Here is a 15,880-nt window from a genome sequence, read left to right on the forward strand (position 1 = left end):
CACTTGTCCCGAATGAGTGGCTTGGCTGTTTAAAGAAACACCATCAAAGGTACTGGCAAAGCAGGATATAAGAATCTGTGAAAATACACAGAGTTCAATGGCAAGGTTTGCTGTATTACTTATTGTATTATACAGATTAAAGCATTAAAAAAGAGTAATATTTCTGTGTCTACTTTCATTACATTCTACCATTTATTAAAGTGACTTCAGCAAGTTAGCAGTCTTTTTCGGTCTCACTCAAACAGCAGGAATTCTCTCACATCACAAATTCACAGTACTGGAGATAAGGAAAAGTGCCAAGTTAGGAGTTTTCCACTTGCACTGATGAATATTCTGAGTACTTTTAAATGCTTAAACTGATGAGATAAATGTTTTGGAATTAGATCAAAATAAGAAATTTATAATTTCAAAGGATAAAGCCTGAATCTAGCTGGAAGTATGATCAGGTATCAACATGCAGCAGCTTAAAACAAGTTATGCAAGCTGACCTTAAGATGTGTGAATATCAGGTTTCCAATGCAGAAATATGTATTCTTCAATATAGTTTTCTGAGCAGAAATCATGAGATGTCATTTATATGCAAATCAGACTATATTCTGCAGAAGCCATGGGAATTATTTGCACTTAATAAAGCCTCATAAATAGGTTTTGTCTCTAAGTGGGTGGGGGAACAGCAAATATATCATAGCCATTTACAGTTACAAACGTCTTTTTATTTTGAAAGCTATATGCATCCTTTAATAGGAAGTTTCACAGTTACAAAAGAAACATTGTTTCCTTTATATAAACAAAATATCCTTACAGTTTTCAAAACAAAATGTTTTGCCTTATTCCCTATGCTCAGCTATCTAAAATATAGAAATTGCCATGTAGCCCCAGTCAAAAAGACATGCTGGTTCCATGCAGTATATGTTAAATACAGGAAGAAATTACTTGTTATTATATCTAGGCAATTTTATTATATTTGAAAGGACATATACCTTCTTTATGTGGTTTGTCCACCCAGTACCATCTACTGCATTTCTGCAAAACATGTTAACATTTTCACACATCACCAATTACATGTGTCCCTTAAGTCCTGGCACATGGAAATAATCCATTTAAAAAGCACAAGAGCACAGACTCAGCACACTCAAAGCACTACATATTCCCCCCAGTGTAGTGTTTCAGTGTGCTAGGTAGCACACAAAGCAAACTGGGAACCAACTCTCCCTGACTGGTATAAACAGTCTGGACTGGGGCTCCTGTTAAAGGCAGGACTGCAAGTCAACAGCAGCACATCCTTTCCAGTCTCTTCACAGCCAGAGGGAAGAGCAACAGTGATAGCACTGCCTAGAGACAGACAGACCTAGTGCTTACAGGGGTGCACTCCTCACCCCAGCCCATCCCATCTGAAACGCCCACCGGGGCACATGGAGACCAGGAATTACAACACTGGGAGAAAGTGAAGGCTGAAACTGATCCCATTTAATGTCACACAGGCTTCAAGAACAAATACAGAAGCATGGCTAAGCCAGGTTTATCTCAACTGAACAGTGGCAGCCAATAAACACCTGTCCTTTTTCTATCTGATTGTTTTCAGTCAAACTGAATTAATCACTGAAAGCACTGCATGTGCCTCAGTTAATTCTCATGGAAGTCTTCCAAAAATTCAGCGTGTTATTAGCCCTCTGCAGGAAGAGAATTTTACCCTGATTAGTACGTTCTTTTCTATTTCCTTGTTAAGCACAGGAGCTTGGAAAAAACCCAGGCATTCACAGATCTCATTTTAGAGATATAATTAAGGATTCTGGCAGTAAAACAATTGACATGATATGACTCTTTTGCTCATCTACATAACATGCAGACAAAGTGACATAAAGAGCTAATGCAAGACACCCTTTTTTTCAGAAGAGGTACCATCAATACTGGCATAATGATGCATTAGAATGGTATCATTTGTGCTCTGCAAAATGACTAATTTCAAGTATTTTGTGTGTGTTGGTTTTATACAGCAACTTCTGTTCATTCTTTATCATTATTCTGACTGCCTTTAAGAGCACCAACTTTTATACATCACATAACTATTCTGTGAAGGTATATCTAAGTAAAAATACACCCAAATAACAATAGCTTGTTGCAACTGCTCTTATTTTGACAATTACTGTGATGTTTAACTCATTAAAACCTTCAAATACAGGAATAAAAGCTATATAATTAAAATGTGCTCAAGACAGGCACCACACAATGAAAATAGTTACAATACATTTGTAGTATTCTGTATGCTGTAACTTACCTTATACACAAAGATGTCTTGCAACATGTTTAAACACTATACTTTTTTCCCACTGCTTTTGAAGATTATAGGTTTTGAGTGCATATTGCATTTTCCTCAGGCACAGATATGGTTGACCTCAGTTTATATTTTGAAATCAGTATGTGTGATAGGACAAGGAAGCATATAAGGAAGTTGAAGTTAAATTAAAAGCAGGTATAAGCATGTATTTTATTATGGGGAATCACACAAGTAAGATAGTAAAATCTGACTTCTCATCACATTGAATTTTCTTTCACTTCTCCATTATAGAAAACAGTATTTTTTATAATGTAAATTTTGTAGAATCACCCCCAGACTGAAATCTGTGGCATCCTGCTGTATCCCCAAAGAATTACTTACACAATCCCAGCGACTGAAACTCGAGCCACTCATTTAATATTTCAAGTCTATGTAGAATTAAAATAAGGATCAGTTTAGACTCTAACAAATTTTTTATGTACTTTAGTCTGTATTTTACTCATTGTCAGTAGCTTAATGAAAATGTCTGATAACATCCTGTTGAATTTGTCTTTTTTAGCATTTGGTCAGCACCTGAAACAAAGCACAGCCATCTCTTGCCCTTTTATTCACCTTAGAGAAGTTAGATCCTTAGATGGATAAAGGAATTCAGTGTCTCACATGCACAAGCAAAGCACTATTCAGTGAGCCTTTCTGTGAAAATACAGCACACCAGCTTCTCTGTGTCACTCTCAATACAGGTAACTGGACAGTTGCACCAAGAGCAATTCAGCCCACTTAGAATCTAAAACATCTTCTGACAGTGTCTGTCTCTTTCTAGTGACGAGACAGGGAGTTCAAGTGAATTATCTCTTAATGGGATTCAATTAAACAGTGGCAATTACAGCCCTCCATAGCTATGTCAACACTTACCTTCTGGGGTGTGACCTGGGGTTTTGGTTTCCTGATCATTTATATGAGGCATTTTTTGAGAAACATCACTGTGTCTGCCTAGGAGCCACCTGTTTCCCATGGAAATCAGACGATGATGAAGTGCAGGAGATAAAATCTGCATTCTTAAATCTTACCCTGACACAGAACTGGAATGTGTACATGACTAGGATTGCTGGGCTAAATGTAGCAGTAGTACAGTAATTCTGACTTACATCAGCTTGGAAGCTTAATTTTAAAAAATCTGACAAAAAGAGATCTGACATACTAATAACTTTGAGATGTAATAAAATACTTGAGGTGTAGAAAAGTCAATTAAACTGGGGCCTGCTGGCATTTGCATAGTCAAAAACATGTTGAGGGGTGAGTATTGAGGCTGCTTAGATTAGGTCATTCTTTCATGCAGAGAAAGCCCTATTAAGTCAAAAGTGTAGGAAACACTGGAGTCAAGCAAAATGTTCATAGTTGAGAAAATTACAACCTGGTAGTGGAGAAAAACATGGCTGCATTTATGGCACCACAATGTTGAAAGAACAGACAGCTAATGTTTCACATGTGATTACAACATTTTAATTCCTCACATTTTAAATAATTACAGTAAAATTTAACATTCTCTTGGATTTTAGGCAATATCATAAATTCTACTAACTGTTGAACTTGCAAAGTCTACTATTCAAGCACTAAAGCTACAAGAAAATATCCAAATGTAATACCTGGTGCCTAAACCTGTATTAGGACACATGAATGTCCATTTTATGACCTTGGGTAGGAAACTGAACAGGGAAGAGAGTTTTAGAGTATTTTTACAGACATTTATCAACTGGTTTGCTGAGAATCTGGAAACATATCTGCTTAAGTTGCATTTTTTTATTAACACATTCATAGCACTGTCAAAAGGAATATCTAGAATCTAGGATAATCTATCATCCTATTACTTCTGTTTATAAATCTAATTATTTTACAGCACTATGAAAAATTCAACTTTAGAGAAACTTAAAGAAAAACCTGAAAAATATTACAAAATTTCCAAGGAAAGAGTCTTTCATTCACTTAAACATTATTTGAGAAGCAGGACATGTTATTATAAACACTTAAACCTTTACTTTCTCTAATGGGATTTTCTGTTATCTATTAAAGTACCCTCAAATTATGAACTATTCTCCTTTGACACATTTCAATATTTTAACCTGAAAACAGCAAGGTCAACAAAAAATACTTTAATACTTGTAAAACAAGATATTATTTCTTACATTCCATAAATTCTACAAGAAAACTGGTGTCTAATTTATTGTATATTCTATGCAGCAATCCAGCTATTAATAAATAGGTATACAACAGGAATCAAACTCTCTTGACTGGAGCCTTCACTGTAAAATTGACTGTAAGTTCTTTCCCCAGCACTTACAATGTATTTTGTTTACATGTTTTACAAAATACCATCAAATATTCCAAGAAAGGGCTTGACATCATTGGGTTCATCATCAAGAAGAAATCTAAAGATTAAGCAAATAAACAAATAAGGTATAGCACATCAAAACCTGTGCAATCAGGAGCACTACAGAGTCAAGAGAAACCAAGACAAGCAATTTTAAGTAATGTGTCTTAAGAAAAATTATTTGTTACTATTATTGAGAAAACGAAACTTTTTAGCAATGAATATCAGAAACTAACACATTCAGCAAAAGTCTCTGTTCCATGAAGAACTAGGCACTGAAACACTGAAGAAACACAAAAACATATGTAAGTTTTTCTTACCTTGGATCTACTTCTTTTTCCTGCTCTTTTGTGAAAATAAAAAAATCTTCTTTCCTAGTGAATTTAGAAGAGTCTGAGATTATTTCTGGGATGGAAGAACACTGTAAACTTTTTTGCTCTTGAGAAGGACTTGAATGTGTTTTTTCTTGAAAACTGAACTGCAACACAAAAGTTTAAAAGTATACATGGTTAAACCAACTGAAACTTCCAGATTGTTGTACAATATAGTACTGGTATTTCATTGATATTATGATATTTGACAAGGACCAAGCATGTGATGAAGCCAAATATATACTGGACAGAGAAATGATCAAATTGAGTAAATAGTTTTGAGATCATGCTATATAAAGTAAATTCATATCCTATTTCTTTGTATCAGGAATATCCCGATGAACAGAGAATGATTTGGACAATTTGAAATCCATGATATCCTAACTGATTCATCAGTCAGATATGGCAGATATATTTACACAATAAGTACTCAAATGATAGAAAATTCAGCTGTCAATATATTTTTACTCACCAAGGTTGTATTTCTAATCTGTGCAGATAAATTCACTTTTGATGTGCTATTGACCACAGAAACATCTGAGTTGTGAATCCTGGACTCATCTTGTACCGTGCATGAACTGAAAATACCAAGTTGAATAATTTCAGTATTTTTACAGAAGGGAAAAATTATTTTCTGTGCAATTCAGATTTTTCTACTTATTTCTCTGCACACTTAAATAAAAACCAAATTAAAATAATGCAACAAGTCATGCCTTTTGAACACTGAAATTTCACTCATTTTTATGAGTGAACAACATTCTATACATTTAATTACACAGATACAAGTGAAATACAGACAATATTTTAAACTGAATAAAATAGTAGTAAATTATGTAAGGCTTACTCTTTTGAAATGTTATTTGTGGCTTTGCTTGATGTATACTGGCAGAGGGGTTGACATTCATCTGGACTTTGAAGGCAGATATTTCCATGTTCTGCAAAAGAATGAATGCTTTAAAAAGAGGGTTGAGAAGAAGCCACAACCCCTTCTAAATATTTCCCATGTTATGATAAATAGTACTTTGAAAATTATGAAAGTGTCTTAACACATGAAATATTTCTTTGGGTTTTGGGCTAATATAAAGATAAGCAGAGATATACAGTCAATATACATTGTGAAACAACAATTATGCAGTTGCAGGCCATCAAAAAACTTTAATTGTGAGTTTTTCAACTGTCCCTTCTGTATTGGATTTGTCACAATATACGTGACATTCAAGGCAGAATAATAAATCTGTCAGTCTAGTCAATTAACCAAAAATTTCAGGTGGTTCTATTCATTGTATATTATTATAATTTATTCTCAAATAATAGCCTGTAGAATAATTTTAGGAAAGGAAAAAGTTTGTTGAAATTACCTTACCTAATTCTCTACTGGCAAAATTACTGGCAAATACCAATTTCTCATCATCAATATCGTCCCAAATATCATCTCTCAGTTCAAAGTCCACATTGAAAGCATCTGAAAAACAGTATCTGCTTTTATCTGTGGCAGAAAAATATGAAGCATTAATTTAAATATCAAAACAGTGAACACTGCAATTTTAAACATTAGCAATAACTTACTCTTTCCACAATTCCAGGATTGCAGTTGTTTCTGAGATACTTCTAAGGTATTGATATTATCCTCCTGGTCCACTGAAGGTGACAAAGATGACAGTTTATTGCTAGACCTATTTAAAAACAATAAATCCATGACATGTCTGTAAAACAATTACAGAAAGTTGCAAAATAAATTTATTCAGAAAGCAATTCTTAGTAATACCTTGGCAAGGCTGGCAATAAAGACTTAGGTGTAAAAACAAATTGTTTGAGATCCACATTTTCAGCTTGGTTTAACATCTGCATCTAAAGAAAGCAAAATATTTTAACTTATAAGATATAAACATACTAAGAGCTATTATTTTTTTAACAGGGTAAATGGCATCATTAATATTCTAAGTTAGCACAATATTTAAATGTCATAAAACCTTTCTGATGTCTGTCCATCTAATGCATTCAGTTAAAAAGGTTTGAGTTATGTGCTTCTGGTGGAGGTATGCAAGCACCCCGGCAAAGCCAGACTGGTTGCCTCTCATCTGTGTTAGCTGTAGGCTAAATAGTCCTCTACTGCAAACAAACAAGCAAACAAAACTGTGAGGTAGAAATAAAACCCTCCAATACTTCAAATGTCATTCTTGCTGCAAGAAAGACCTAGTTTACCACTACATTCAGAGGAATAAAGTGCAAGCCATGAAATGTTTCAGAAGTTTAAAACCAATAGGGATAGTTTTCTTATAAACAAGTGGATCTACTTGCCAGTGAAAAAAGGACTCTTAGTAGCATGACTAATAAATACCACAATTTCATTCGGGGTCATATTTTGCCAAACCAAGTCACAGGGCAGTACCTTCCAACAATGCCTCTGAACCTCACCAACCACAACCTATCAAATGCCATAAAAGAAAAAATATAGAGGACATGCACAAAAGTGGACCAATGGAAATGTCCCAAAGAACAGCAGAACCTCTCAAAGATTCCTGGACCTTTGTACTTCCTTACTTTTTGCACTCCACACAGAAAAGTCAAACTTGGATGTTCATATTTAGTGATAAAATTCTCTCTGCAAACAATGCCTACAAATATGTAACAGATGAAAATAAACCCATGAAATGGCTGACTGCATTCAAGCAAACCTTCAGACGTTTTACTGGGGGTGCAGAGGAAACTGAGTTCCTGCTCCTTAAATCAGCTAGGTACAAAGAAAAGTTTGTGTCTCCATTCATCTGTGACTTTGGAGGTACTCCAGTTTTACCTGAGAAAATGAAGTAAAATAATCTTTAGATTAGTTATAAGGGATAAATCCTTATTGTTTTCAAATTACTTTGAAAAACTTTGCCACTAAGCTTAATATCTTCTGTTAAAAGATTTCACATGCTAACTACAAGATCTAACCCAGTATTTATATAAAAGCATAACAAGTTTGACATTTTTTAAGATCATATGCTAAGTACAAAAAGTATTATTAATCATTGTAGTACCTATAAAAATGCTATTGCCAAAGCTACTTATAATTGCTTTTATGACTGCAGCATAACAACCCATTCTCTTGCTGGTATTGTTTCTGCTAACGTAGCCATTGGCATGATGGGAGCTGTTCTAAATTGCATTTCTCTAGAAGTATCAGAAGTAGTAGATTTAATGAAACTCACAGCAGTCATGCCCACACACATCTTTATTTTTACAGCGGTGGTTGCATTCTCTGTTGCCATATTTCTTGTAAGCAATCTCCTGTTTAGATCTGCCTCCTAGATAAATATAATGCAGAAATTCGAACAGTAATATTGGATACCAAACACCCATGATTTTTCTTACTTTCAAAATCATCAAAGAATTGCAGTGTAGTACTTTACAAGTAGAAGCAGCAGAGTTGTATTTTTATTACCTTTGAGAAAGAAACAGCAGGGATGAATAAAGATTTAGTTCCCTAGTGAAAGCAAAATTCAATTTTCTGTTGACTTCAGTATCAGCCAGATACTGTGATCTGACCATTTACCTGTATCTGCTTTTGCTGCTGGCAAGCTTTGAGGTGAGCTATAACATTTATCACGTGTAGATTCAGCTTTCAATTTTTGATTTGTAACCACCTTATGTCCCTCTGGTTTTGGTGTTAAGTAGAAGGCTGTATATTCTCGCTGTATATCAAGGCCAACTTGGAAAATAAAAAGACAAAAATATTAAAACTGCTTTAAACTGTTTCTATACTACAATTATCTTCAGTTACTCAAAGATCATGGAAATTTAAAAAAGTAATTTGCCCTTAGAGCACACTCTTGTATGACCAGATTCTTTGGACTGAGATTAAAAATCCCAAACATTTTTTAGAATTAAAGACATAGTTACTAGAAGAAAATCAAAATTAGTTCCTTTAACCAAATGTTCTTGTATTGTGTTAAATCTACATTTATCTATGACTTTGCACAGCTGATAAAATTTTTAACTTTTAAACTCTACTCCAGTCTGTGTTCAGGAGTATCAGCAGCTCTGTACTGGCAAAGGCAGTAATGAATATGTTGATAATGCTTCTCAAGTTGAAGGCCAATATTCATGATAGACTGAGAGACACCCTTTGTAAAGAGAGCAATTTTGTCTTTTATCAGGGAAATAAAATTTGCTGGAAAACCAGACAGGTTTTTAAAAAATGTGAGATTTCCTTGAAGTCTGAAATAGGAACAGACTTAAAAATAAGTAGAGACTAGGAAGACCTGGTTTTAGTCTGATTTCACTGTTACCAGTTTCAGAAAAATTAACTGTTGTGCTGAGCTTTACTGAACTCAGTACTGAGTACTTTATCTATTGTACCTCTAGATAAAAGGATAATTTTCATTTCTGTGTGGTTAGAAAACCCTTTTTTCCAGAGCCACAGGTCTAGCTATATAAATATAGATTATTCCAGGCTTGGTTATTGTAATAATCTCAATGTCAATACTTACCATGGAAGCATCAACTACACTTCAGTTAACCTAACACACAGCACTCTTTTTTACTGGTGGGGCATGATGACAGAACTGAATGGAGCCAGTTCATCTTTAAATTGTTTTTTTGAAGTTTTGTGTTTCAAGGTCATAAGGTGCTCCTTTACTGCTATAGTTCCAATTGTATGGAAGTTGTCACTGAGGGGACTCATGTTTAAATCTGCACACAGTAAGGCACAACATTTCCAGCTGCAGGAATTCCTTGTTACTGAAGCGGAGACGACCACATCCAACACCTCTTTACTACACTGCAAAACTTAACCATTCCCAAAGGCAGCTCTGCTCAGCATAAATAAACTGTCAGGCTGATAGGTTATCTCTGCTGAAAGTTAACCCACTTGAAGGAGAAGGACAAAAGAGAATCCCAATCTGTATCAACAGAGCTAAATATTGTCTCCTAGTAACAGTTTTGATGCTTCACAGTTCTTTATGTGGTAGTAAATTAAATAAACAGATAAGTAATTGTGAGAGGTAGTATGCAACCCAGTAAAATACATGTTATAGAGGTTTGTTTCCAGACCAGCTCACTTTATTATACTTTGGCTTAACAGAAAGTGTTTTAGTAATTTGTTCCAAAATCTTATGCATATTGGTTTTTAATTCAAAGAATACCTTAACCTACCATAATCAGAACTAATTAAATTTATACTAATGTCTTCTGATTTAACAGCTCTTTTAACTTCAATTTTCTTCATCCAATTTCCAGTTTTCAGGAGCACAGAATCCCTGTAATGCATCAGCGAATTGTTAGACAAGGACAACAAACTATGGGGTGTATACTGGTATCTGTAGCCAAGTGAAAGAGCCTGAATTTGGTTCTTTTGTTTTGCTTGATAATTGGCCTAAGAATAACTTTTCAATCATGTATGATTTATGGCCATAAGAGGGCCAGGATCCTGCAGATCAGTTTCAATTTTGCCCGAAGTGCCAGATTTTGGCCAGAATTCTCATGAAGGTCAAGCAGTTGGAAAAGATTCTGTTTCTCTTTTCCCATTTGCTCCAAGCATCTCTTAGCCAACTGGAGAATTTAAATCCTTCTCTGAGGCGGAAAAAATATTTCTAAAATAGAATTAAAGGAATATAGCTAACAGGAGTAAGTAACAACTGATTTATCCATATTTTTAAAAGGTATTTTACTTGGTTTATATTTATGGGAAAATTATTATGGCTTTTCCATAATATGACATTGATGTTTAACAGATATTTACACGTGCTCTCTTCACTGACAAGCACACTGGCATGTTTTGGGCGTTTCTGAATCTTATGTAGCATTTTAAATGACAACAGTGACTAGAAAATGCTGTAGGATAAAGAATAATTTTGTACTATTACACATCAGTAGGAAGTATTGAAAATCTGCAAGTCACAGAACAGAATGAAAAACCATAAAACTATGTGAGGCAAAAAACCTGATCATACATACATAATTTTGTGATTAATAATGACTTGGTTGTCAGCATCTCCAATGACCAATGTAACATAGTGAAAGTCTGGCGCTGTTCTCTTTGTCTGGAGCTGCTCATAGTTAGTTAATTTGATGGTTACTAAGATTTCTGCCAAGGTGTCACTGTATTTGGGAAGCTAGGGAAAATGATACAGAAGACAGAACTGATAAAACATGCAGAAGAAAATATATGCCCCCCATAAATTTCTATCTGTTGATACAAGCACAAAAACTCAACTTAAGCAATTTGAATTTGTGGTACAATTTTATTTGTTCCTCTGAGACACTGATTTTCAGTACTAACTTGGTCATAAGCTGAATACCCTAAGTTTGATTCAATAATGAGAATCAAGGACAAATGCAAAGAGAAATACGCAAGAATAAGACTTGTTATATAGAAGTTATATTTTGGAATCCCAACATTCCTCTAGAAGATTTTTATAATTGTTAAATCTTCATTCTGAGAATTGAGCTACTCATCTGGTATTATATCAAGGGAAAAGTAAACTAGAACTGATTGTTATACCAAGAGAATTTCACACATCTATTGAGCTTTTAACTTCAAAAGTGTCTTCATTTCTATCAACTTTAAGGTCACTTTTCAAATTTTGCATTTCAGAAAGCTAGAGTGTCTTTGTGATCCATATAAAGACAAAATGCATATCAGAACCTCAAAGCTCTTGATTACACATAGAACTGTACCCTTCCTTTGAAAGGGCACCAGCTAGGTTAATGTAATAACTTACTGTTTCTTTATATTCCTAAGTGTGCTGTAGAAAATAAACATGCATTAATACTATTTCAGTAAGCTGTATTTGGATGTTTTGCTGTCTCTAGGGTTTGTTTAAATTCAAGATACAAGAGACCTCTCAGACTCACATATAATGCTAGAATGTGAATGTACTGGTATACATCTGTAAAATAAAATGCTATCAACAAGAGAGGCCAATATATTATGGGGAATGTCTGTTCCAAGGCACTCCTTTGAGATTTAGGAGTTTCATTCTACCTGCTGAGCTGGAAGGAGGTCACAATATTGTGTGATCTTCCATCTGGGAAGGCTCAGAACCGCTTTAAGCCAGTACTTGCTTTTTCATTTAATAAAACCAGCATAAAAACATAAAATAAATATGGAAGAATGTACCTGTTCAATTTCAAGTTCATATTTTGGAAGGTGCAAAACAGACTCTTTTATCTGGTTCCCAAAAGGAGGATGTCTGTTTAAAATCTGCAAAGATGTAAATCCAAGGAGTCAAAGTCACCTGCGTAATTATGTTAGCAACAAAAGCCCCTTTCACTGTTGGTTCTCTACTGTCAGTGATGCCCAGAAGAGCAACATTACCAAAAGGAAATTCCAACACTTGTAAAAGTTGCTACTGCTTCAGTTCAGATAATTCAATCACCTACCAATGACTACTCAGGTTTTATATGAGATGACTCTTCTACGCTGCACAAGCTTTAACTAAAATAGAACAAACTACAAGAAAAAACACAAAAGGAGCCAGAAATGAAAAATCAAATTTCCAAAGTCAAAACAGAAAAACCCAAGTAAGATTTAGAAGTCTGTCATATCTTCCAGAACACTGGAAAAACAGCTTCCACAGAAAAGAAGCCAAAAGCCAAAGAACCAGTCCTAGGGCAACATTTACCTTTCCTAAAATAAGAAGTGCATTGTAGATGATTAAGAAGATTTTTATTCTACTCCTATCTCAAACTTGCAATAACGGAAATTTGGGATTTTCATAATTAAGATACACTAAGAGAAACTGTAAATACATATTCCCTTTTATATTTTTCCAACACTCCTAACAGAGAAGTGGATATTGTCCTTTGTTACAAACCATATTAATGATGAAATTCTACATAATTAATTATCTACTTTCCACAGCCAACCAAATCAGTGAAATCATCATTCACATGAAATTTGCTACAAAAAACCAGCATATACGTTTTCAAGGAAAACCAGCAGTAGCTACACAGTTTTGTAAATTCTACTAGTTATAATTAATGAATCACCTAAACATCTACATTTTGCTATGACCATATAGCAAATATATTTAACTATACTGCTTTTACTGCTAACAGTATTAATCCTCAGTATTTTCCCTATCATATTTATCTATGTACAAAATAATAAGTTACCAATTCAAGCTCTCTTGCATTTACGTCTTCAATTTTTTTAAATGATGTCAGCCCAGCATTTACCATAGCATTTGACAATGATACACCTGTGGAAAACATGTATACAAGTTTTATGCTGTTAAAGGACAATTAATAACCTCAAATTATTCTAACAACTGCATTACAGCAGGTAAACCCAAAGCATAAATAACTCTGTTACATTTGATGCAGCTTTCTGCCCAGCAAATCACTAAACTTATTTTCACTCAAGTACTTCAGTAGTAATTAGATTCTCCATTAGTAAAGAGAAAAAGAAATGAAATACAAAGCAAACATGAATATATACAATATTTCAATGATGAAAACTTTTGCATTTTCTACAATAAAACAGATTTTAAATCCCTTTCTGCAGGAGTCAAGAAATGTGTTCTGTATATATTTGATAAAAAAGCATGCCATGCAGTATTCTTTTTCTCAGAACGTTTTCCCTATTCAAGAAATTATTTAATTATGTTAAAATCATAAAGACCTCAATGTTTTTGAACAAGTTAATAATGAAATTCACTGAAAAAGAAGTATTTATTATAATCTTCTACGATTCATTCCAGCTTTAGCAAAAAACTTTCCCATGGCATGTAAGCCACAAAAGCAGAGAATTCTACATACACTTTTATTTCTCTTTGTGATTCACAGTACTTCCAGTGAGATTTAGACTTATCACAGCATATGAAAAGGCATTTAACTGACCTGGCATTAGAGGTTATTATAATAACTGCAATGATTGTATGTAAAAAATACTACCAAATACTTAGAATGAGTATTTGGATCCTTCTCACACAGTACTGCTAAAGAACTTGTGTGAGTTCTGCTAAAGAGCTCTGCTAAAGAACGAGTGTAAGAAATCTGAAAATTAAGTGGGAAAACTCTTAATATACTTTTAGATTGCTTCTTGGAAGACATTACTGTAATCTTATAAGAAAATACTTAACTCAAGAATTTAATACTTTAGAGAAACAAAACACCTTTTTTCTTTTCATGTGTATTTGAACATAATACACATGGGTCTGACTTGGGGAAAACATCTTTTACCATCTTCCTGCTCCTTTGCAGAAGCTCTGCAGTCTGAATACTGAGAATTCTCAGATATTACTTCTTCTGCTAGAGCTGCCGCTCTGTTTCTTTATAACTGAAGCTGAAGATTAACTCTTATCCTAATTCCTAAAATAGTAGAAGGATTTCTGCCAGTGAAGAGAATACCAGATATAAATAAGACTTTTTCCTCTTTATTTTTATCTACACTTCTGAGCAAAACGAATAAATGGGGGTGGAAATAAAATTGAACAAGTAGTAAACGTCATAAATCCTGTGTGACAACTGATCATTATCCTGTCTGTCAGAACAAGCAAACAGAAATCAAACCTACCATTCAGTAACAAGGGGGAGTATCATTATTGGACAGGATCTGTAGAAATGCAGCAAGAATTCAACTGAAATATCAGTCTCAGTAAGGCCAAGTGTCAGTCAAAGAACTGTCACTCTTATAATGGAAGTACTGACTAAAAAGGCATTTTTAAGGTTCAAAAACAGCACACTGAGGTAAGAGTTTAAAAATTAAGGATTTCTGAATATGCTACATGGTATCAGCAAGCTTCTGGGAACTTAATTCATTTAACTCCAGAAAGAAATAGAAGATGAGCAGCCATAGGCAGAGGTTAAAAACTCGTATCATACTACAGGCATCAATTCAGTGTTTGATTCAGGAAAAGAGTGAATGTCAGAAGAATGTTCAAAAGAAGCTTGTGAGGGGAACAAATGGCACTTTGGAAGTTAGCAGCTCTTTGTAACATATGCTGCAAGAGCTATGACAGCATAAGAAAAAAGTACCCAGAAAAAGGAAAATTGGACAGAGATGTCTGTATATACACCTCTTATTAAAAAACTAAACGTGACTTTATTCTAGTGAATACTGTGTACAGGGAAGGATTTGTCTACACTGCAAGTGCCATATTTCTCCCACTCATCCTAGCTCCACAGAAATGCTGAACATGAGGCAGATTCCTCAGATGATTGTGTCAACATTGCCACAGGTGTGGGGTAGTGGCAATGTGTTCCCAGCGCTGTGCACTGTGCTGTGCACAGGCTAACCAGCCCTGCCCTTGCTTTGAATCCACATGAATGAAGCATTACAGCCTCTGCCCTTGAGCAGGAAAGCCTGTAAGGTGCTGGACTCGATGGACCTCTGGGTTTAGCCATTCTCTAATTTGCAGATCTCTGTACTACACTCTTCAGTGCAGAGCTGATGTATCTCTGAAGAAGAAATACAGAGAATGCTGCAGTGAATTTTGAAAGCATGAAGGTATGATAAGACCAGACATCAAAGCAGGAAGATACACTACTACCTCAAACAAGTATGACTACATTTTTATAAAACAGAAGACTCAAAAATTTCTGAACCCCTTTTCAAATAATTATGACAAGCCTGTACTTCCAGCCAGAAGTTCATTCAATAACAGGATACAGTGAAAGGAAGATCATTAGAAACTTTTGATCATCGTGTGTATAAGAACCTCATGCATAATAAATTGATTTATATTTCATGATTCCTATCCTTTTCAATGTGAATTAAAAGGTTTTAATGCATACAAGTAACAGGACCTACAGCAACTGCTGCCTGGAAAGGAAGACATAGCCTAGTCAGGGACATGCAATCACATCAATGTGGAATATGCCTGGGATACTGAAAGGAATAGAGAGGAATAAGTACAATTCTGAAATACTTTGAAAGCCTTA

At 34.6% G+C, this 15,880-nt stretch overlaps 1 protein-coding gene across 1 annotated transcript in view; it reads right to left on the minus strand.

The window, feature by feature from the left end:
• Window positions 1-3,787: 3,787 nt before the first annotated feature.
• Window positions 3,788-15,880, minus strand: part of HFM1 (helicase for meiosis 1) — a 30,314-nt gene continuing 18,221 nt past the window's right edge. Inside the window, exons 25-38 of the mRNA XM_026790541.2 lie at window positions 13,112-13,197; window positions 12,114-12,197; window positions 10,949-11,106; window positions 10,148-10,251; window positions 8,547-8,702; window positions 8,203-8,298; window positions 7,687-7,805; window positions 6,777-6,859; window positions 6,578-6,684; window positions 6,375-6,473; window positions 5,856-5,946; window positions 5,484-5,589; window positions 4,961-5,118; window positions 3,788-4,698 (exon numbers count right to left, since the gene is read on the minus strand). Of these exons, the coding sequence (XP_026646342.2) occupies window positions 4,632-4,698; window positions 4,961-5,118; window positions 5,484-5,589; window positions 5,856-5,946; window positions 6,375-6,473; window positions 6,578-6,684; window positions 6,777-6,859; window positions 7,687-7,805; window positions 8,203-8,298; window positions 8,547-8,702; window positions 10,148-10,251; window positions 10,949-11,106; window positions 12,114-12,197; window positions 13,112-13,197 (1,514 nt within the window). The 3' untranslated portion in view covers window positions 3,788-4,631. The remainder of the gene's footprint in view (window positions 4,699-4,960; window positions 5,119-5,483; window positions 5,590-5,855; window positions 5,947-6,374; window positions 6,474-6,577; window positions 6,685-6,776; window positions 6,860-7,686; window positions 7,806-8,202; window positions 8,299-8,546; window positions 8,703-10,147; window positions 10,252-10,948; window positions 11,107-12,113; window positions 12,198-13,111; window positions 13,198-15,880) is intronic.

The sequence above is a fragment of the Zonotrichia albicollis genome, chromosome 8 (assembly GCF_047830755.1).
Source record: "Zonotrichia albicollis isolate bZonAlb1 chromosome 8, bZonAlb1.hap1, whole genome shotgun sequence".
Classification (NCBI taxonomy): Eukaryota; Metazoa; Chordata; class Aves; order Passeriformes; family Passerellidae; genus Zonotrichia; species Zonotrichia albicollis.